This window comes from Pyrgilauda ruficollis, unplaced genomic scaffold, assembly GCF_017590135.1.
Source record: "Pyrgilauda ruficollis isolate IOZ18807 unplaced genomic scaffold, ASM1759013v1 scaffold379, whole genome shotgun sequence".
In the NCBI taxonomy this organism is placed as follows: domain Eukaryota; kingdom Metazoa; phylum Chordata; class Aves; order Passeriformes; family Passeridae; genus Pyrgilauda; species Pyrgilauda ruficollis.
This window is the reverse complement of record NW_024525256.1, coordinates 6,968-27,035: the sequence shown is the minus strand read 5'-3', so window position 1 is coordinate 27,035 and position 20,068 is coordinate 6,968. Positions and strand designations below refer to the sequence as shown.

General features: G+C 60.9%; 2 protein-coding genes across 2 annotated transcripts in view; one reads left to right on the top strand and one right to left on the bottom strand.

Moving 5' to 3' along the window:
* The window catches only part of ATP13A1 (ATPase 13A1), a 21,481-nt gene extending 15,481 nt beyond the window's left edge, over positions 1-6,000 (top strand). The window contains exons 17-25 of the mRNA XM_041476107.1: positions 338-537; positions 836-932; positions 1,257-1,429; positions 1,930-2,044; positions 2,484-2,680; positions 3,445-3,587; positions 4,378-4,489; positions 5,104-5,247; positions 5,449-6,000. Of these exons, the coding sequence (XP_041332041.1) occupies positions 338-537; positions 836-932; positions 1,257-1,429; positions 1,930-2,044; positions 2,484-2,680; positions 3,445-3,587; positions 4,378-4,489; positions 5,104-5,247; positions 5,449-5,559 (1,292 nt within the window). The 3' untranslated portion in view covers positions 5,560-6,000. The remainder of the gene's footprint in view (positions 1-337; positions 538-835; positions 933-1,256; positions 1,430-1,929; positions 2,045-2,483; positions 2,681-3,444; positions 3,588-4,377; positions 4,490-5,103; positions 5,248-5,448) is intronic.
* A 278-nt stretch (positions 6,001-6,278) lies between these two features.
* The window catches only part of LOC121358171 (patatin-like phospholipase domain-containing protein 6), a 14,349-nt gene continuing 559 nt past the window's right edge, over positions 6,279-20,068 (bottom strand). The window contains exons 2-33 of the mRNA XM_041476106.1: positions 19,160-19,222; positions 18,910-18,960; positions 18,419-18,494; positions 18,245-18,327; positions 18,071-18,171; positions 17,301-17,453; positions 16,438-16,597; positions 15,861-15,941; positions 15,388-15,516; positions 15,228-15,308; positions 15,021-15,129; positions 14,843-14,929; positions 14,662-14,759; positions 14,240-14,446; positions 13,927-14,004; positions 13,601-13,806; positions 13,151-13,282; positions 12,954-13,077; positions 12,765-12,878; positions 12,346-12,421; positions 12,120-12,260; positions 11,621-11,684; positions 11,384-11,552; positions 10,837-11,019; positions 10,635-10,753; positions 9,894-10,050; positions 9,427-9,543; positions 9,278-9,347; positions 8,559-8,675; positions 8,150-8,266; positions 6,427-6,774; positions 6,279-6,310 (exon numbers count right to left, since the gene is read on the bottom strand). Coding sequence (XP_041332040.1) covers positions 6,279-6,310; positions 6,427-6,774; positions 8,150-8,266; positions 8,559-8,675; positions 9,278-9,347; positions 9,427-9,543; positions 9,894-10,050; positions 10,635-10,753; positions 10,837-11,019; positions 11,384-11,552; positions 11,621-11,684; positions 12,120-12,260; positions 12,346-12,421; positions 12,765-12,878; positions 12,954-13,077; positions 13,151-13,282; positions 13,601-13,806; positions 13,927-14,004; positions 14,240-14,446; positions 14,662-14,759; positions 14,843-14,929; positions 15,021-15,129; positions 15,228-15,308; positions 15,388-15,516; positions 15,861-15,941; positions 16,438-16,597; positions 17,301-17,453; positions 18,071-18,171; positions 18,245-18,327; positions 18,419-18,494; positions 18,910-18,960; positions 19,160-19,192 — 3,813 coding nt within the window. The 5' untranslated portion in view covers positions 19,193-19,222. The remainder of the gene's footprint in view (positions 6,311-6,426; positions 6,775-8,149; positions 8,267-8,558; positions 8,676-9,277; positions 9,348-9,426; positions 9,544-9,893; positions 10,051-10,634; positions 10,754-10,836; positions 11,020-11,383; positions 11,553-11,620; positions 11,685-12,119; positions 12,261-12,345; positions 12,422-12,764; positions 12,879-12,953; positions 13,078-13,150; positions 13,283-13,600; positions 13,807-13,926; positions 14,005-14,239; positions 14,447-14,661; positions 14,760-14,842; positions 14,930-15,020; positions 15,130-15,227; positions 15,309-15,387; positions 15,517-15,860; positions 15,942-16,437; positions 16,598-17,300; positions 17,454-18,070; positions 18,172-18,244; positions 18,328-18,418; positions 18,495-18,909; positions 18,961-19,159; positions 19,223-20,068) is intronic.

The window sequence follows — 20,068 nt, the reverse complement described above, 5'->3', positions numbered from 1 at the left end:
AATGGGAATGGGAACAATGGGAATGGGAACAATGGGAATGGGAACAATGGGAATGGGAACGGTGGGAATGGGAACGGTGGGAAGGCTGGGGGGTTCTGGGATTCCAGAATTTTATGGGATTGGGAGTGGGATCAGGAATGGGAATGGGAATGAGATCTGGAATGGTAGTAGGATCAGGAATGAATGGGATCAGGAATGGGAGTGGGAATTGCCAGGGGGTTCTGGGATTCCGGGATTAGAGGGGTCTGGGGAGCTGGGAATGGAGGTGGGCATTAGGGTTGGAATCCCCCCTGGAATCCCCCCTGGAACCCCTCCCGGATCAGTCCCACTCCCCCAGGGCTGCCCTGGCAGTGGCGCTCCCGGGACGGGTCCGTGGCTCTTCCGGCATTCCCGGATTCCCTGCGGGATCTGACGGATCCCTTCGAGCTGTGCCTGACCGGGGAGGGGCTGGAGCAGCTCCGGCTGCGGGATCGGGATCGGCTGCTCCGCCTCATCCCCCACATCCGCGTCTTCGCCAGGGTGGCGCCCAAGCAGAAGGTGAGGGGGGCTGGCAAGGGGAATTCCCGGGATTTGGGATCTTCGGGAATGCGGGGATGGCCCTAGGGTGATCCCCAAGAGTTTGGAGCTCGTTCCAGCTCTGAGTTCCTGGGATTTTGTGGGTTTGGGAATGGGGCATGGCCCTGTTTGATCCTAAAGAATCCTGAGCCTCTTCCAGCCCTGAATTCCCAGAATTCGGAGCCTTCCTACCAATCCCACTCTGTCCCCATCCTCCCACCCCGCTCCGAGCTGGGAATTCCGGGATTTTGGGAGCTTTTCCCGGTGTTTTTCCGGGCAGGAATTCGTGATCACGGCGCTGAAGAGCCTCGGCTACTGCACCCTGATGTGCGGGGACGGCACCAACGACGTGGGAGCGCTCAAACACGCCGACGTGGGTGAGCACGTTCCCAAAATTCCCTGGATTTGCCCCAGATCCCAACCCCAGCCGTGCCACTCCCAGCATTTCCCAGCTTTTGGAGCTGGTTCTTTGGGGCCAGGAAAGGAAATAGAGGGAATTTTCCTTGTTTTTCTCTGTGCTTTTCCCTTGTTTTTTCTCTGTTTTTTCCCCATTTTTTCCCCTGATTTTTCCCTAATCTATCCCAATTTTTTTCCCTGATTTCCCACCTCTTTTCCCCCAAATTTTCCCTGATTTTCCCCCTGAATTTTCCTTCTTTTCCCCCCCGATTTTCCCCTGACTTTCCCCCTTTCCCCCTCCCCAGGCGTGGCCCTGCTGGCCAACGCTCCGGAGCGCGTTCCCGAGCGGAAGCGACGGCCCCGGGACGGCTTCGGGGACAGCAGGCCCGGAATTCCGGCCGGGAATGTCAAACCCTCATCCCGAGGAGCCAAGCAGCGCCTCCTGGCCCAGCGGGAGGAGCAGCTGGCCGTCCACAGGGTGGGAATTCCCATTTATCCCGGGATTTTCAGCCCTGGCGTTGAGTCGGGAATTGGGATTTAGCTGGGAATTTTCAACCCTGGGAGCGGAGGGATTTAGGGAATGGGAATGCTGGGATGGTTTGGGTGGGAACGGATCTGATCCCAGTCCAGTCTTGATGTGTGGGCAAGGAACTTCCCAAAATTCCACGTGGATCCCGTGGGAAATGGAGGAAAAGGGATGGAATTCTGATGGGAAAAGGGATAACGTGGAATAAATCCAGGCGTTCTGGAGGTGGGAACTGACATAAAACCAGGGGATAAACCCTGGAATTCTCGGGGCTGGAAGGGACCTGAGATCTGTGATAAACAGGGAATAAATCCTGGAATTCTGGGGGTGGGAAGGCGCCTCCCACCCCATCACCGCCGATGCCAAACTCGCTCTTTTCCCTCCGGATTCGGAGCGCGTTTTCCGGCCATCCCGCGTGATTTTGGGATTTTTGGGAACTTCCCGTCCCGCAGGAGCGGCTGAGCCAGGTGCTGAGGGACCTGGAAGAGGAGAGGGCCCCCGTGGTGAAGCTGGGGGACGCCAGCATCGCCGCCCCCTTCACCTCCAAACTCTCCTCCATCCAGTGCAGTGAGTGCCCAGCCCGGGAAAAGGGGGAAAAACCCCGGGAATGGGGTGGGAATGGGGGAAAGCCCAAATCTGAACAGTCCAGCTCAGAATTCCCAAAACATGGAGCTCTTGGGCTCTGGATTTGAGGCTGAGCATTATCCGTGGTTTTATCTGAGCTTATCCCAGCTCAGAATTCCCAAACCCTGGAGCTCTTGGGCTCTGGATTATCCTCGGTTTTACCCTAAACAATCCTGAGCCCAGTCCAGCTCAGAATTCCCAAACCCTGGAGCTCTTGGGCTCTGGATTATCCTCGGTTTTACCCTAAACAATCCTGAGCCCATCCCCTCCCCAGTTCCTGCCCTTTTTCCCCTCACGGCCGCCCCACACCCCCTCTCCCCTCCCTCCCCGGCCTTTCCCAGGTTCCTAACTCCCGAAATTCCCGTTTTTTTTTCCCTCCCAGTCTGCCACGTGATCAAGCAGGGCCGCTGCACGCTGGTGACCACGCTGCAGATGTTCAAGATCCTGGCCCTGAACGCGCTGGTGCTGGCCTACAGCCAGAGCGTGCTCTTCCTGCAGGGCGTCAAGTTCAGCGACCTGCAGGCCACGCTGCAGGGGCTGCTCCTGGCCGGCTGCTTCCTCTTCATCTCCCGCTCCAAGGTGGGAGCCGGGAATTCCGCGGGAGAGGGCGTGGAGCGGGGGAAAAACCCCCAAAAAAATCCCAAAAAAAATCCCTGAAAAAATGCCGTCTGGGGTCGCGGAACGGCGCGGTCTGGCGGGGGGAGGCTCTGGGGTGATCCCGAGATTTCCTCCTCATCTCCGGGTCTGAGCTTGGAATTCCTGAATTTATCCCGAATTAGGGAAAAAGGGGCTTCCCCCCCTCCAAAAAATCAGATTTATGGTCAGAACAAAGTGGTTTCTGAAGGTGGGAATAGGGTTTGGAATGGCTCCCAAAGCTCCAGATCCAAATCCACAGTGGGAGCCAAGAATTCCATGGGATCTGGCAAAATGAGGGAAAAAGGGGCTTTTTTTTTTCCCCAAGATCCCATTTATTGTAAGAAATTCCATTATTATTATTATTATTGTTGTTATTATTGTTGTTATTATTATTCTGAAGGTGGAGGGGTGGGAATGTTGCATTTGGGATCCTCCCAAAGCCATTTCTCCCCTCAGGATCTCAATTTTTGGGATGAGCAGTGGGAAGGAGCCAAAAAAGGCCCAAATTGAGGCTTTTCCATGGAAATCTGGAATTTTGAGCTGGCTCAGCTGGGAGTAAAGCCCCTAAATCCCAATTTCCCTGGGAATAAAACACCCAAAACCCCCCCTGGACTCAACATTCCCGCACAATTCCCTGAAAAACTTCAGGATTTGGCCTCTAACCCCCGCCGTGCCACATTCCCGGTTTTTATTCCCGTTTTTCCCAGCCCCTGAAGACTCTTTCCAAGGAGAGGCCTCTTCCCAACATCTTCAACCTGTACACGGTGCTGACGGTGCTGCTGCAGTTCCTGGTGCATTTCCTGAGCCTGGTGTTCCTCTACCGGGAAGCTCAGGCCCGCAGCGAGCCCAGGTGAGGCCCCAATCCCGAAAAATTCCCAGGGAATTCCGGGATCGAGGCTTTACCCACAAAAAATTCCAGGGTTTTCCCCCCCGGTTCCTGCTGTCGCAGCATTCCCTGGTCCCATAAAAACCACTCCGGTGAGCACTTTTCTCCATTTCCTGTGGGAATTCCATCCCAGGGAATTCCCATGGATCAAAAAACCCAAATCCCCCAGGAATTTATCCATTCCCATGGATCAAAAAAACCAAATCCCCCAGGAATTTATCCATTCCCATGGATCAAAAAAACCCCAAATCCCCCAGGATTTTATCCATTCCCATGGATCAAAAAAACCAAATCCCCCAGGAATTTATCCATTCCCATAGACAGAAAAAACCCCAAATCCCCCAGGATTTTATCCATTCCCATGGATCAAAAAAACCAAAAATCCCCGGAATTTATCTCCTCCCCCAGACAGAAAAAACCCCAAATCCCCCAGGATTTTATCCATTCCCATAGATAGAAAAAACCCCCAATCCCCCAGGATTTTATCCATTCCCATGGATCAAAAACCCCAAATCCCCCAGGATTTTATCCATTCCCATGGACAGAATAACCCATAAATTCCCATTTTCCCACTCCCAACCCACTTCAGACCCAACCCCAAATCCCCCAGGATTTTATCCATTCCCATGGACAGAATAACCCATAAATTCCCATTTTCCCACTCCCAACCCACTTCAGACCCAGTTCCACCCCTCTAAGAGCCGTGATTTTTTGGGGGGTTGATCCCGGGGCTGATCCCGGTTTTCCCGGGCAGGGAGGAGGAGTTTGTGGATCTGAGCCGGGAGTTCGAGCCGTCGCTGGTGAACAGCACCGTGTACCTGCTGGCCATGGCCATGCAGACGGCCACCTTCGCCATCAACTACAAGGTGGGGCTTCCAGAACCTTCCTTTCCCATGGTGGGGCTTCCAGAACCTTCCTTTCCCACGCTTCTCCTGCTTTTTCCCGTTTTTCTCCCCATTTTTCCCAATTTCTGTTCCCCAGTGCCATCAAACCCCATTTTACTGCTCCAAAGCTTCTGAGTTGGCTCCCAGTGCCCTCCCAGTACAAACCAGTGCCCTCCCAGTGTACCCCAGTGTACCCCAGTGCCCTCCCACTGTACCCCAGTGCCCTCCCAGTACAAACCAGTGCCCTCCCAGTGTAACCAGTGCATCCCAGCGTACCTCAGTTCCCTCCCAGTGTAACCAGTGCCCTCCCAGTGCCCTCTCACTGTACCCCAGTTCCCTCCCACTGTACCCCAGTGCCCTCCCAGTGCCCTCCCAGTGCCCTCCCAGTGTACCCCAGTGCCCTCCCAGTGCCCTCCCAGTGTAACCAGTTCCCTCCCAGTGCCCTCCCAGTGTAACCAGTGCCCTCCCAGTGCCCTCCCAGTTCCCTCCCAGCGTACCCCAGTTCCCTCCCAGTGCCCTCCCAGTGCCTCCCAGTGCATCCCAGTGTAACCAGTGCCCTCCCAGTGCCCTCCCAGTGTAACCAGTGTCCCGCGCAGGGCCAGCCCTTCATGGAGAGCCTGGCGCAGAACCGGGCGCTGCTCTGGGCGCTGCTGCTCTCGGCCTCGGCCGTGCTGGGGCTGCTCAGCGGCGCCTGCCCCGAGCTCAGCCTGGCCTTCGGCCTCGTCGAGATCCCGCCCGAGGTCAGAGCCAACTCCCGGGGGCTTCCGGGGAAACGGCTCCAGGGAGGGGGCCCCGAGATTCCCGCCCCGGCGAGACCCCGCTTCCAGGGGGGAAATTCCCAAATTATGCCCCGTTCCCACGGAACATTCCGGAATTCCCAGAGATTTGGGGTGGGATCCGTGCCCCGTTCCCACGGAACATTCCGGAATTCCCCGTTGCAGTTCCGGCTGCTGATCCTGGCGGTGCTGGCGGCCGATTTCCTGCTGGCCTTTTCCGTGGATCGGCTCCTGCAGCTGCTGCTGGGCAGCTCCCGCCTCCGAGTGCCTTCCTGAGCCCCGGGGCCTCCCCGATCCCCCAGAACCCCAAAATCATGGAATTCCCCACCCCTCGGGCAAGGCGGATCCCGAATTTTTAACGTTTCCCAGGATGTCTCGGCAGCTTTCCAGAGTTCCCAGAATTCCCCAGAGTTTCTTGGCATTTCCCAGGATTTTCCGAAATTTCCCGAGAATTTTTTTTTGGAATTTGGCAATGGAAAAAAAAAAAAAAAATCCTGATCAAGGCTTTTTTTTTTGGGTTTTTTTTGGAAAGAGTTTGGAATTGTTTTAGCTGAGGGAAAAAAAATGGGAATGGTGGGAAGTAAAAATATGGATTTAGGGGCTGGGGGAGGGGCTGTGGATGCAAAATTCTCAAAAACCGTGGATGAAACCCAAAAACTGGGAATTAAACATAAAAATTCAGGAATTAAACCCAAACACTGAGGATTAAACAAAAAATTTAAAAAATCCCATTTCTCCCCATCCAGTTCCCATTCCCAGTTCCCATTTTTCCCATTTTTCCCATTCCCATTCCCAATTCCCATTTTTCCCATTCCCAATTCCCATTTTTCCCATTCCCATTTTTCCCATTCCCATTTTTCCCATTTTTCCCATTCCCATCCCCCCATCACCACCAGCCACTTTTCTTTTGAAATTCCCGAACCAGCGCAATAAGACTCCACAAACCAATAATTAATCAATAATTAACCAATAATTAATCAATAATTAACCGACAATTAACCAATTCCCATCCAGCCGGCCTGGATTTCTGTAAGAACCGTTAAAAACAAAAAACAAAAAAACAACAAAAAAAGGAAAATTTACAGCAGCGCCCCCCCGTGGCCGGCCGGGGGAGCGGGACAGTGCAACAGTGCCGGGGGACACCGGGGGGACACCGGGGGTCCTGGGCCCCGTGGGAAAGTGCCAGAATTGTCATCATCACCATCATCATCATCCCCTGATGTTCCCCAGGACCTTCTCCATCCTCCTCCACCCCAAGCCATCTCCACCAGCTTGGCCTCGTCCCCAGGTGTCCCCTGGTGCCACCTCCCGCTGTCCCCCCGGGGCCACCCCGCGCTCTCACCTTGACCTTCTCGGCCCAGGGGTTGAGGCGCTTCCAGAGGAGCCACCAGCCCGACAGGGAGTCGCCGTAGTTGCACAGGTCGGTCTCGTCCTGGCTGCCCACGTCGATGGCGATCACCGTCTTGGCGCCCATGTTGCGCGCGATGTCGGCTGCGGGGACGGACGGACAGACGGACGGCGGGCGGTCAGCGGCGTCAGGGGGCACCAGGGGGGCGGGGTGGAGGGTGGAGGTGTCCCCCCCAGGAGGGGACATGGGAAGGGGGGTGGCATCAGGGGACAAGCTGGTGGGGGAGGAGGATGGAGAAGGTCCTGGGGGACATCAAGGGATGATGATGATGGTGATGATGATGAAGGTCATTTCCATAGAGAAGGGGGTGGAGGTGATCCTGGAGGACACCTAGGGATGATAATGACGGTGGGAAAGGTGGCTTCAGACCCAAGGATGCCACCAGAGTCACCCAGCGCGGTGGTGATGAGGCTGCAGGATGGAGGAAGGTCCCCAGCACACGGAGGGGACAAGAGTGACCTCCCAGGGCCACCAGAGGTGACACAGAATGGCCAGAAGATGCCCGGAGGAGCCTGGAGAGGACATCAAGAGACGGAAGGAGGTGAAATAGGATGGAGAGGACACCTGGAGGTGGGAACGTCCAGAGATGGACGGTGACAGGTAAAGGTGGCCCAGGAGGTCACCGAGGACACCCAGGGACGGCGCAGAATGGAGACCGAGGCAGGTGAAGGATGGAAACCATCCGGGAAAGGACACCAGCACCAGGAGGTGACACCAGGAGGTGACACCAGGAGATGATACCAAGAGGTGACACCAGGAGGTGACAGAGGGTGGAGCTGCCCCAAGAGGCCAACCAGCATTGAAGACATCAAGAGATGAGGGAAGAAGAATGGAAGATGGATCCTGCACATGAAGAACCCTGGAATATTCTGGAAAAAGTGCCTGGCATGGAAAAAACACCAGGAGATGGTGGATGGGTCCTGACCATGAAAATCCATGGAATGTTCTGGAAAAACCACCCAGCATGGAAAAGGCATCAAGAGATAATGAAGGATGGATGCTACACATGGAATACCGTGGAATGTTCTGGAAAACCACCCTGCATGGTGGATCCTGACTATGAAAACCCATGGAACGTTCTGGAAAGCTGCCTGGCATGGAAAAACCACCAGGAGAAGATGGAAGACGGATGGATCCCGACCATGAAAACCCATGGAACGTTCTGGAAAGCTGCCTGGCATGGAAAAACCACCAGGAGAAGATGGAAGACGGATGGATCCCGACCATGAAAACCCATGGAACGTTCTGGAAAAACTATCCGACACAGGAAAAAACCCACTGCCAGACAACAGCCAGCCATCCTTCGCCCATCAGCGCCATCGAGACGCCGCCAAATCGAGCGAGAGGCGTCTCCGCTCCACCCTGGCTGTGTCCATCCGTCCGTCCGTCTGTCCGTGCGCCGGCCGAGCCCCCGCCCCGCGCCCGCGGTGCCGCCGGTGCCGCGGCGGCCGCACTTGCCTGGCAGGTTGTTGATGTACCCCCCGTCCATCAGGAGGTTTCCGTCCTTGGGGTCGCAGAGCGGGGGCAGGTACCCCGAGAGGGTCATGCTGGCGCGCACGTAGCGCCAGAGCGAGCCTGCGCCGGCCGAACCGGGAACGGCACCGGGAACGGGACCGGGAAACCGGGAACGGAACCGGGAAACGCCGTCAGCGCCGGCGCCGCCCCGGCACCCGCCCTCGCCGCTCGCCCTGCCCGCGCCGGGATGCGTCTGCGCCCCACGGGTCGGCCCCGTGGCGGGCAGAGGAACCCCGGTGCACCCTGACCGGTGGTGTGGACGCTCTGGACGTGGTTTTGGGGTGGTTTTTGGGGGGTTTTTTGGTGTTTTGTGGTTTTTTTGGGGGGTGGCCCCGGCGAGCGAGGTGCTGACCTGGGACATTGTTAACATAGCAGCCATCCACCAGCCAGTGGCTGTCCTTGGGGTCGCAGAGCGGAGGCAGGTAGGGGGTATAGGAGGCACTGGCTCGGACGTAGCGCCAGAGGCTGCCTGGGGACGGAGAGGACACGGTCACGGCCACCGGGGACCGCGGGGGGTGACCGGGGAAGGACACAGGGACGGGGGGATGTGGGCAGCCAGCGGTGTGGGGAGGGGGCTGGGTTAGAGGGGTCAGCAGGGATTAGTGGGCATTAGAGGCCAGCGGGGGGGACGGGCAGGGGCCACCGGCAGCCGGGTGGCCGTGGACGGCTCAATGTCCCAGGTGAGCTCCGGCAGCGGGCGAGGACGAGGGGCAGCCACCACAATGGTCCCACCACCACCACCACGTCCCCACCACCACCGTGATGTCCCCACCACCACGTCACCAACACCACTGTCGTGTCCCCACCACCACCAGGATGACCCCACCGCCTCAATGTCCCCACCGTCACTGCCATGTCCCCACCCAGCACTGCCACCATGTCCCCATGCTGCACAGGGGGTTACTGGGGTTAGTGGTCAGCAGCAGTGTTAGCGCCTCGTACAGCCCCAACTGCCCCCTCCCCGCCCTGCTGATGTCCCCAAGGTGGGGTCAGCAGCTCCTGGGGGCTCAGGATGCCACCCCTGTCCCCTGTCCCCACTGTGTCCCCGCCGTGTCCCCAGGGAGCTCTCACCGTCCGTGTGCACCCGCATGGCCGAGGCCGTGATGTCCGTGGTGACGTTGAAGTAGGGAAGCCACAGGTCCTGCAGGGACGGCACGGGCTAGGTGACACCGTGGGGACATCGGGGAGGGGTCCGGGGGGGACATCTGAGGGGGACACACCTCGATCTGCTTGTCCTGGAAGACTCGGTTGATGCTGGCGTTGAAGGCCGAGCCCGAGAACATGGAGGTGATGGGGTAGGTGAGGTCCAGCACGGTCTCAAAAACGGAATTCATGCACTGGGGAGGAGGAGGAGGAGAAGGAAGAAAAAAACAAAAAGAGAAAAGAAGCGGGAAAGAAATGAAGAAAGAAGAGGAAAAAGGAGAAGAAAAGAAAATGGAGCAGGAAAAGAGGAGAACAGAGGAAGAAGAAGGAGGAGAAGAAAAGGAGAGGGAAGAAGAGCAAGAGGAAGAAAAACAGGAAGAGGCCAGGTTAGAACCAGCTGGGCAGAGCTGGACACAGGCTGGGGGGGTCCCTGGGGTGGGGATGTCCCTGTCCCCCACCCTGGCCCACTCCCATGTCCCTGTCACCCACCCTGGCCCACTCCCATGTCCCTGTCCCCCACCCTGGCCGTGTCCCTGTCACCCACCCTGGCCCACTCCCGTGCCCGCTGCTTGGTGCGCACGGCGCTGCGCTCCTCGGCGTAGAGCGCGCCGATGAAGGCGCCGATGGAGGTGCCCCCCACGAGGTCGATGGGGATCCCCGACTCCTCCATGGCCTTGATGACCCCGATGTGCGAGCAGCCCCTGCCAGGGACAGTCCAGGGAAAACCGGGATCAGTCAGGGGCTGTGGGCACCCTGGGGGTGGGAAGAGGGCGTGGGGACAGGGGGACACAGGATACAGGGACATGGGGATACGGGGACATGGGGACAATGGGGTCATGGGGACACAGGGACATGGGACATGGGGATACGGGGACATGGGGACACAGGGATATGGGGACATGGGGACAATGGGGACATGGGGACACAGGATGCAGGGACATGGGGACACAGGGACATGGGACATGGGGATACGGGGACATGGGGATACGGGGACATGAGACACAGGGATATGGGACATGGGGACATGGGGACATGGGGACAATGGGGACATGGGGACACAGGATGCAGGGACATGGGGATACAGGGACATGGAGACACAAGGACATGGGACATGGGGACAGAGACACACAGGCCATAGGGACAGGGGGACATGAGGACATAGGAACATGGGGACACAGGATACAGGGACATGGAGACACAGGGACATGGGACATGGGGACACAGGGACATGGGGACAAGGACACAGGCCATGGGGACAAGGGGACAAGGCACAGGCGTGTCCCACCTGGCGCCGCCGCCGCCCAGCACCAGGGCGATGGTGTTGCCGGTGAGGACGCGCGCCAGGCGCGAGAAGTCGCTGTGCCGGTCGGCGCTCTTCTCAAACACCTTCTCGTACATCTCCCGCTGCGGGGACACAGCGGGTGACAGTGACGGTGACAGCGGCCACCCCCGGGGAGGGGCCGGCCGCCCGGGGAGGGGATGCTCACCAGCTTGGCGGGGCTGCGGCGCGAGAAGACGCGGCGGGGGCAGCGGATGTGCAGGTGGCCCGAGCACCAGCTGCGCATGTTGAGCCACTCGACCGTGCGCGCCGGGCCGGCGCCGTCCTCGCGGTGCAGCAGCACCAGCTGCTTCAGCGCCCGCACCGCCGTGTTCTCCAGCATCTGCTCCAGCTGTGGTGGCACCAGCACGGGGCTGTGTCACCCCCGGAGCGCTGCGACACCCCCAGAGCTGGGATGTGTCCCCGTATTTTGTGTCCCCATGTTCCTGTGTCCCACCTCCAGATCCCTGTCCCACCTCGCCCAGAGTGGGCTGCTGGTCGCCCCCCATGTCCCTGTCCCCACCATGTCCCTGTCCCCGCCATGTCCCTGTCCCACCTCGCCCAGGGCGGGCTCCTGGTCGCCCCCCATGTCCCTGTCCCCACCATGTCCCTGTCCCCACCATGTCCCTGTCCCCACCATGTCCCTGTCCCACCTCGCCCAGGGCGGGCTCCTGGTCGCCCCCCATGTCCCTGTCCCCACCATGTCCCTGTCCCACCTCGCCCAGGGCGGGCTCCTGGTCGCCCAGCCCCACGATGAGGACGCAGTCGGCCTGGCGGATGCAGCGCAGCGTCCAGGGCGTCAGCGTGCAGTCGGTCTGGTAGAGCACGATGCGGTGCAGGTCCTCCTGCTGCGCCAGCCAGCCGGACAGCCGGTACTCCTGGATGCTGCCGGGGCACCGAGCGGTCAGCAGCGGCCTGGGGGACGCGGCCACGCCGCTGCCCACCGCCCTTACCTCTCCAGAGCCGAGGAACCCAGGCGGGCACGGATGATGTCGCTGGTGAGGAGCAGCGTGGGGCCTGTGGAGGTGGGGATGTGGTCATCTCCAGGCCATGGTCACCACCGTGCCATGGGGATGTGGTCATCTCCATGCCCAGGTCACCACTATGCCTATGGTCACTCTCGTGCTGTGGTCATTGTGCCATGGGGTTGCGGTCATCTCCATGCCATGGTTGCCACCATGCCATGGGACTGTGGTCACCACCGTGCCACAGTCACTGTCGTGCTGTGGTCACCATGCCATGGTCACCACCATGCTGTGGCCACCATCACGCCATCAAGTTGTGGTCACCATGCCATGGCTGCCACCATGCCACCGTCACCCTCATGGTGCCCACCACGGCCAAGACCACCCTGTGGGGCTGCAACCATCACCACCCCAGGTCACCAGGATGCCGTGACCCACGGTCACCGTCCGACGGTCACTGCCATGGTCAGTGTCCCTGGTCACTCACCGATGGCGTTGAGCGCGTGCTGCAGCTCCAGCGTGAAGGCTGCCATGGGCACCTCGTCGCACACGGGCAGCACCGCCACCGTCGACAGGTTGCTGGTGGGGTTGATGGGCTCTGAGCTGGAGGCCATGCCCAGGCCGGGCCCTGGGTGGACACGGAGGAGTGGACACACCGCTCTGGTGACGGCCACCAGCCACGAAGAGGCCGCCCCGTTGTCCCCAGGTCCTACCTGCAAAGGGCCCACGGAGCTGCTGGAGGTTCCCCAAGATCTTCTGGCTCAGGAGGTGGATGAGGCGGGTGACCACCTGTGGGGACAAGGACAAGGATGGCCATCAGACGTGGCAGAGACTCATCAACACCCCAAACTAGTGTTCTACAGCAGTTTTTGGGTGCCACCACCACTGCCTGTCCTTGGAGACCTCTGGTGCCACCACGCCCCACCCATCAAGACCTCAAGTGTCACCAAAACGAGGCCGTCAGGTGCCACCACCACCCACCCTTCAAGACCTCAGGTGCTACCATCCCTTCCTCCACTCTCCTCCTCCAACAGCTTCATTAACCCCTTAATTGAAGTTGGTTTTAATTAAAATCACAGCCACCAGCTGGGCCGTGGGGACACGGGGACAGCCCAAGGGACACCGGGGGTACCTGTGGGTATCGGCGCTTGATGTTGTTGAGGGTCCCCTCGGGCAGCTTGGCCAGCTCCGTGTCCCTCACGGCGTGCACCGTGGTGGCCCGGGACTGCCGCGTCAGCGCCTCCACCTGCGGGACGAGGCCGTGGAGCCACCCGAGGACGTTTGACTGCTGTCCCCAAGGTGTCCCCAGGGTGACACTCACCACGCCCACGAGGTCCCCGCGGCCGTACTCGCCCACCAGCTCCTTCTTGCCGCTGCCCTTCTGGATGACCGAGCGCAGCCGCCCGTTGAGCACGATGTAGGTGCAGTCGGACTTGTCCCCCTGCCTGGGGACAGCGCCTGTGGCACCCCTGGTGTCCCTCCCCGAGCTGAGGTGGACACCTGGGTGTGGCCACTCACCTGTAGAGCGCCCGGCCAGCCTCCACGGCCATCCAGTCGATGGCAAAGTCCATCTGGCGCACGAAGGGCGACATGCGGGCGGCCACGGTGTGGGCCACGCTCAGCACCACGCTGGGCTGCTCCCGCATGATCCTGGGGGAAACAGGGCACCCTGGTGATCCCAAAATGTCCCTCCCCACAGAGCATCCCAGGGAGGAGGAGAACCACCAGGACTGTGGTGGCCTTGCTCAGGACACCCCGAAATTCCACCATGGGGCTGGGAACATTCCCTGGGGAGATGTTCTTGTGGTGGAACCACCCCAAAGAGGGGACCACCCCAAAGTGATGGGGAACCATCCCAAAGAGATGTGGGATCCCCGAGGTCACCGCAAAGCCACGGAGATCCATCACAAGATGGATCCACACCAGGTCCTGGTGGCCCCCTGAGGACACCAAAGGACACAGACTCACTCGTAGAAGTCGGACTTGGAGATCTTGAGGAAGGTGCAGTCACGGTTGGCCTTGATGGTGAAGATGAGGGGCTCCCCGGTGAGCACGGCCAGCTGTCCCACCAGCTCGCCAGGCTGTGTCAGGAACAGGCACACGTCCTCCTCCTTGTCGATCATGCGCTGGTACACGTGCAGGCACCCCCAGAGCACGAAGTGCAGGCTCACGTCCTGCCAGAAATGTCCCCTGTCACCTGGCAGGTCCCACCAGCACCACCACTACCACATCATGGTGTTCTGGTTCTGGGGTTGTTTCTGCCCCACCACAATGTGACAGTCCCCAAAACCCACCTGGTCACCCTGGCGGGCGATGACCGTGCCACTCTTAGCATGGTGGAGCAGGACGCGGTTGTTGAGGAGAGAAGGGTCCTGGGAAGGAGAACGGGACCATTGAGGGATCACCACGAGGGGATGGGATGACCAGGAGGCCACCATGAGGAGATGGGAACCCACCACAAAGTGACAAGTGGGGACCACCCCAAAGAGACAGGGGAGCACCATAAAGGTGACTAAGGCCGCCACAAAGCCACGGGGGACCAGGAGGAACCCACCAGGAACCCATCCTGACCCCACAAAGCCCTGCTGACCCCCTGGCTGCCCTCACCTCGACCTTCATGAGTTTGATGAGCTCCCGCTTGGCCTCCTCGAAGATGTCGCTGGTCTGGCGGCCCTGGAAGGGCCCAAAGGGACACGTCCCTGTCCCCGTGCCCGTCCCCGTGGCCGCGTCCTCCTCGCAGGAGCTGTAGTGGTAGATCCCCGAGGGCTGCTCCTCCAGCGTCACCGACTTGCGCTCCTTGGGCTCCTGGGACACCTGGGGGGGATTTGGAGGGGATTTTGGGCGGGATTTGGGTGGGAATTAGGGGGAATTTGGGTGGAATTTAGGTGGGATTTGGGGTGAGATTCAGGATGGGATTCGGGCTGGATTTGGGTGGGATTTGGGGTGGGATTCGGGTGGGATTCGGGCTGGATTTGGGTGGGATTCAGGGTAGGATTTGGGTGGGATTCAGCACAAACCCCACCCCGTACCTGCCCGAAGGCGCCGGTGCTGTCCTCCTGCAGCGACACCGAGATGCGCCCGCGCTCGTAGGCCATGTCGAAATCAGAGCGCGGAGCCTTCTGGATGCCTGGGCGGGGTCACGGCGGTCACCAAACGGGGACAAAGCCACCCCCGGGTGACAGCCACACCCCTGGGAGGGCTGGCACCCACCGGAGATGTCCACGGGCATGGAGATGCAGCGGCTCAGCAGCGGCGGCGGTGCCGGCGCCTCCAGGCCGGTGGTTTTCATCAGCTCAGCTGCGGGATGAGACCCCCCCACCCCAAAACTGAGTATGGAGACCCCAGAACTGCTCGGGGTGGGGGTCTCAGGACCCTCCTGGTGCCTCACCGGTGTCCCGGCCCTCGTCGGTGCTGCCCAGGCTGCGCTTGCCGTGCCGGATGGGGCTGGTGCGGGCGGCGTGGCCGGGCTGCGGGAAGAGCCGCAGGGGCTGCATGTCCTGCAGGTTTGGGGACAGACGGACATCAGAGGGACTGGGGGGACATCAGACGGAGCCGACGCAGCCCAGGACCCCCCCGAATTTCAGCCTGAACTCACGTGGCTGAAGAGCTCGTTGGTCAAGCCCAGGTAGTTGTGCAAGGCCAGGAAGGTGACGCGCTGCAGCCGCACCATGATGATCTGCGGGGGGACACGAGGCCACCGTGGGTCCCCTGCCACCCTGAGGGACCTCGCGGGGGTCCCCCGGAGCCCAGCTCACCTGCACCACCCTGACCAGGCTCTCGGGGTACTTCTCAAAGACGGCTGAGAAGGCCTCGACCGGCAGGCGCAGCACGGTGGAGTCCTCGGCCGCGCGGGCGCACACCGTCCGGTACGGCCGCTGGTGGCCCTGGGGACACCGCGGGGTCAGGGGACCCAGGGGGCCTGGGGACAGCTGGCGGGCAGGGGTGGCACTGGGGTTTTGGGCAGTTGGGTTTGGGGGGGGCCACGGTTGGGTTTGGGGTGGCCATAGTTGGCTGGAGGGGTTTGGGGACAGTTGGTGACGTTTGGGGACAGTTGTGGTTGGGGTTGGGATGGCCACCGTTGCGTTTGAGGGGTTTGGGGACAGCTTGGGGGGGCTGGGGACAGTCACCCACTGAGCTTAGGGGGGACTGGGGACATGCCAGCTGGGTGTGGCAGGGTTTGGGGACAGCCCCCGCGATGTCCCCAAGGCGTTGGGGACGTGGCCGGTACCGTGATGACGTCGAGGATGCTGAGCAGGCTGTGGACGCTGTCCCCAGGGAACACCTCCTTCATCACTGTCTCCTTCCCGTCCTGCTGGGACACAGCCTGTGTCCCCTGGTGTCCTCTGAGTGTCCCCTGGTGTCCCCTGAGTGTCCCCTGCCTGCTCCCTGTGTGCCCTCTAATGTTCTTGGGTGTTCTTGGGGTGTCTCTGAATGCCCTTGGGGTGTCTCCAGGGTGTCCCCAACTGTCTCTGAGTGTCTCCAGGTGTCCCCTGGGTGTCCTTGTGTGTCCTTGAATGCCCCTGGGGTGTCCCTGACTGTGTCTGGTGTCCCCCAGGTGTCCTTGGGTGTCTCCAGGTATCCCCTGTGTGTCCCTGGCTGTCCCTGGAGTGTCTCCTGGATGTCCTTGAGTGTCCCCATTTCTCCCTGAAATGTGCCCCAGACACCCATGGGTGTCCCCAGGTGTCCCCTGGCTGTCCCAAGATGTCCTTGGCCATCTCCTGGATATCCCTGGCCGGCTGTGGGCTGTCCCCCCAGGCGTCCCCCGTGTCCCCAGGTGTCCCCCATGTCCCCAGGTGTCCCCGCACCATCTCGGTGAGCAGCAGCTCCAGCTTGCCCTCCTGCAGGACGTAGATGCTGGTGTCGGGCTGGCCGGGCCGGAACACGTCCTCGCCCTGCTGGCACTGCTGGAACACCATGTGCTTGCACAGCTCCAGGAACAGCGGCTTCTCAAAGTGTCCCAGCACCCTGCGGGGACAGCCGTGCCACCACGGGGACAGCAGGGACACGGGGACAGCCGTGCCACCACGGGGACAGCAGGGACACGGGGACACCGCAGGGATGCCATGGGGACAGCAGGGACAGGGGGACCTGCCCCACATGCCATGGAGAGGGGGATCCAGGGGTGCCCTTGGAGAGGTGTCCAAGGATGGAGTTCGATCCCTGTGGTCCAGTGCTGGCCCCAGGGATGGATCCTGATCCCATAAATGGATCCTGACCCCATCAATGGATCCTGACGCCATCAATGGATCCTGACACCATCAATGGATCCCAATTCCATAAATGGATCCCAACACCATCAATGGATCCTGACCCCATCAATGGATCCTGACGCCATCAATGAATCCCAATTCCATAAATGGATCCCAAAGCCCAAGGACAGACCCTGATCCCATGGACACATCCCACGGACAGACCCCGACCCCACGGACAGATCCCGACCCTATGGACAGATCCCGACCCTATGGACAGATCCTGACCCCAACCCAACAAACAGAACCCAGCCCCCCGGACAGGCCCCGACCCCACGGACAGACCCTGACCCCACAGACAGATCCCGACCCTATGGAAGATCCCAGCCCCATGGACAGATCCCAACCCCACAGACAGATCCCGACCCCACGGAGAGACCCCAGCCCCACAGACAGACCCCGACCCCGGCCCCGCTCACCGGACGTTCTTGAGCATGTAGAGCACCTCGGAGGGCAGGTGTGACGAGGCCACGTCGAACTCGGTCAGGTCGGCCTCCAGCACCGAGGGCGGCGGCTCCTTCAGCTGCAGCGTGGGCGGCTCCTTCTGGATGCGCAGGAAGCTGGCCGAGACCCTGGGGACAGCGTGGGGACAGCGTGGGGACAGCGTGGGGACACGGCGGGGACAGCGCCATGGGGACAGTGGGGACACAGCAGGGACATGGGGACAGATCCCAATCTCACAGACAGATCCCGATCCCATGGACAGATCCCATGGACAGATCCCAATCCCAGAGACTGATCCTGACCCCACAGACAGATCCCAACCCCACAGCCAGATCCCAGGGACAGATCCCATGGACAGATCCCACAGTCAGATCCCAGGGACAGATCCCATGACAGATCCCACAGTCAGATCCCCATCCAACAGACAGATCCCAGGGACAGATCCCATGACAGATCCCACAGTCAGATTCCAACCCCACAGCCAGATCCCAGGGACAGATCCCATGACAGATCCCAGTCAGATCCCCATCCCACAGCCAGATCCCAAGGACAGATCCCCATCCCACAGACAGATCCCAACCCCACAGCCAGATCCCAGGGACAGATCCCATGACAGATCCCAGTCAGATCCCCATCCCACAGCCAGATCCCAGGGACAGCTCCCATGACAGATCCCCATCCCACAGACAGATCCCAAGGACAGATCCCACGGACAGATCCCAGGCACACATCCAGCCCCGCTCACTTCTTGGCGATGCTGAGCACCTTGAGCTTCTTGCGGCTGCGGGGCCGCGCGGCGCCGCTGGCCGTGGTGACGTCCACCAGCGACGAGGTGGACTGGGACACCTGGCAGGGCGGGGACACGGTGTCACCCGCTGCGGCGGCCCGGTGCCACCCCCGCCGCCGCCCCGAGGGTCACCTTACGCATGATCTTGCGGCTGTAGAACAGGACCTTGTCCCGCTTGCGGAAGCGGTAGCGCGGCGGCTCCTGCGCGGGGACCTCTGGGGACACCGAGGGGACAGCGTGAGGGGTCAGCGTGAGGGGACAGCGCTGTCCCCCCGTCCCCAGCGCCAGCCCGGCGGTGGCACTCACTCTTAAGGCGCAGCCACCAGCCCAGCACGGCGACGGCCATGGCGACGACGGCGAGGCCCAGGATGGTCCCCAGCACCTGCGGGGGGACAGGGGTGTCCCCACCTTGTCCCCACCCTGTCCCCGGTGTCCCCAAGGGATGGGGACAAGCACAGGGGGTGACCGATGGCGCTGGCAGGGTGGGAGGGGCGTGGCTGTGTTGGGGACCGGGACACGCCCCCAGGGGACAAGGTTGTGTCCCTTCACGGGGTGCTGAGCAGCAGTGGGGACATGGGGACATTGGGGACACTGGGGACACGGGGACATGAGGACATGGGGACACTGTCCCTGGGGACACGGGGACATTGGCACACCAGGACATGGGGACAGTGTCCTCTGCTCAGTGCACCAGTGGGGTTGGGGACATGTGAACACTGGGGACATGGGGACACAGGGACATGGGGACACAGGGACACCGGGACATGGGGACACAGGGACAGTGATGCCACCCTCACCGGGAGCCGCTCCCTGCTGAAGATGGCCAGCGGCCCCCTCAGCGCCGAGCCCTGCGGGGACAAGGGACAGCTGAGCCCCCGTGTCCCCAGCCCTGGGGACACCGGGGTGACAGGGACGGGGACAAGGGACAGCTGAGCCCCCGTGTCCCCAGCCCTGGGGACACCAGGGTGACAGGGACGGGGACAAGGGACAGCTGAGCCCCCGTGTCCCCAGCCCTGGGGACACCGGGGTGACAGGGACGTGTCCCACCTCGGCCTCCTGCTGCGACTCGCTCTGCCCCATGGCCGGGGGGGGCTGCGCCCGTCCAAAATCCTGCCAGAAACCGGGAAAACGGGAAAAACGGGGGAAACGGGGAAAATGGAGAAAAATGGGGAAAAATCGGAAAAACGGGGGAAAATGGGAAAACGGGGGGAAAATGGGGAAAAACAGGGAAAATGGGAAAAAACGGGAAAAACAGGGGAACGGGTAAAAAAGGGGAAAAATGAGGAAAATGGGGAAAACGGGGAAAAACAAGGAAAACGGGGAAAAATGTGGGAAAAACGGGGGGAAATGGGGGGAAACGGGGAAAAATGTGGGAAAAACGGGGGAAAATGCGAGGAAAACGGGGGAAAATGGGGGGGAAATGGGGAAAAACGGGGGAAAGGAGCAGTCAGTGACACGCGGTGGCACCGAGGGACGCGCAGTGACAAGCGGGTGACACCCAGGTGCCACCTCCCAGCAGGGACAACCCCGGGTGTCCCCAGGGCACTCAGGGCCGTCGGTGTCCCCTCCCTCGGGGACAGGAGCCGTCCCCTTGCGACAGCGCCAGTCACCGTGCCAAGGCCCCCGGGCGCTGTCACCCGCCCCTGTTGTCACTCCATCAGTGCCACCACCCCGGTGTGTCCCCCGCTGTCACCCTGCCACCGCCCCCGGTGTCCCCCTGTCCTTCCCAAGGACACCCCGGGGAGGTGACAGCGGCACCGAGGCTGGCACGTGTCACCCCCCCCGCCCCGCCACCGTGGCCTGGTGACACCCCCAGGGCCCCTCCAGGTGACAACTGCCCCCCCCCAGTGTCCCCAAAAATTGCCCCCCTAAGCTTGTATTGCCCCCCACAATTTTATTGCCCAATTCCCACCCCAAACTACCCCCTCATGGCATAATGCCCCCCCTTATCTTTAT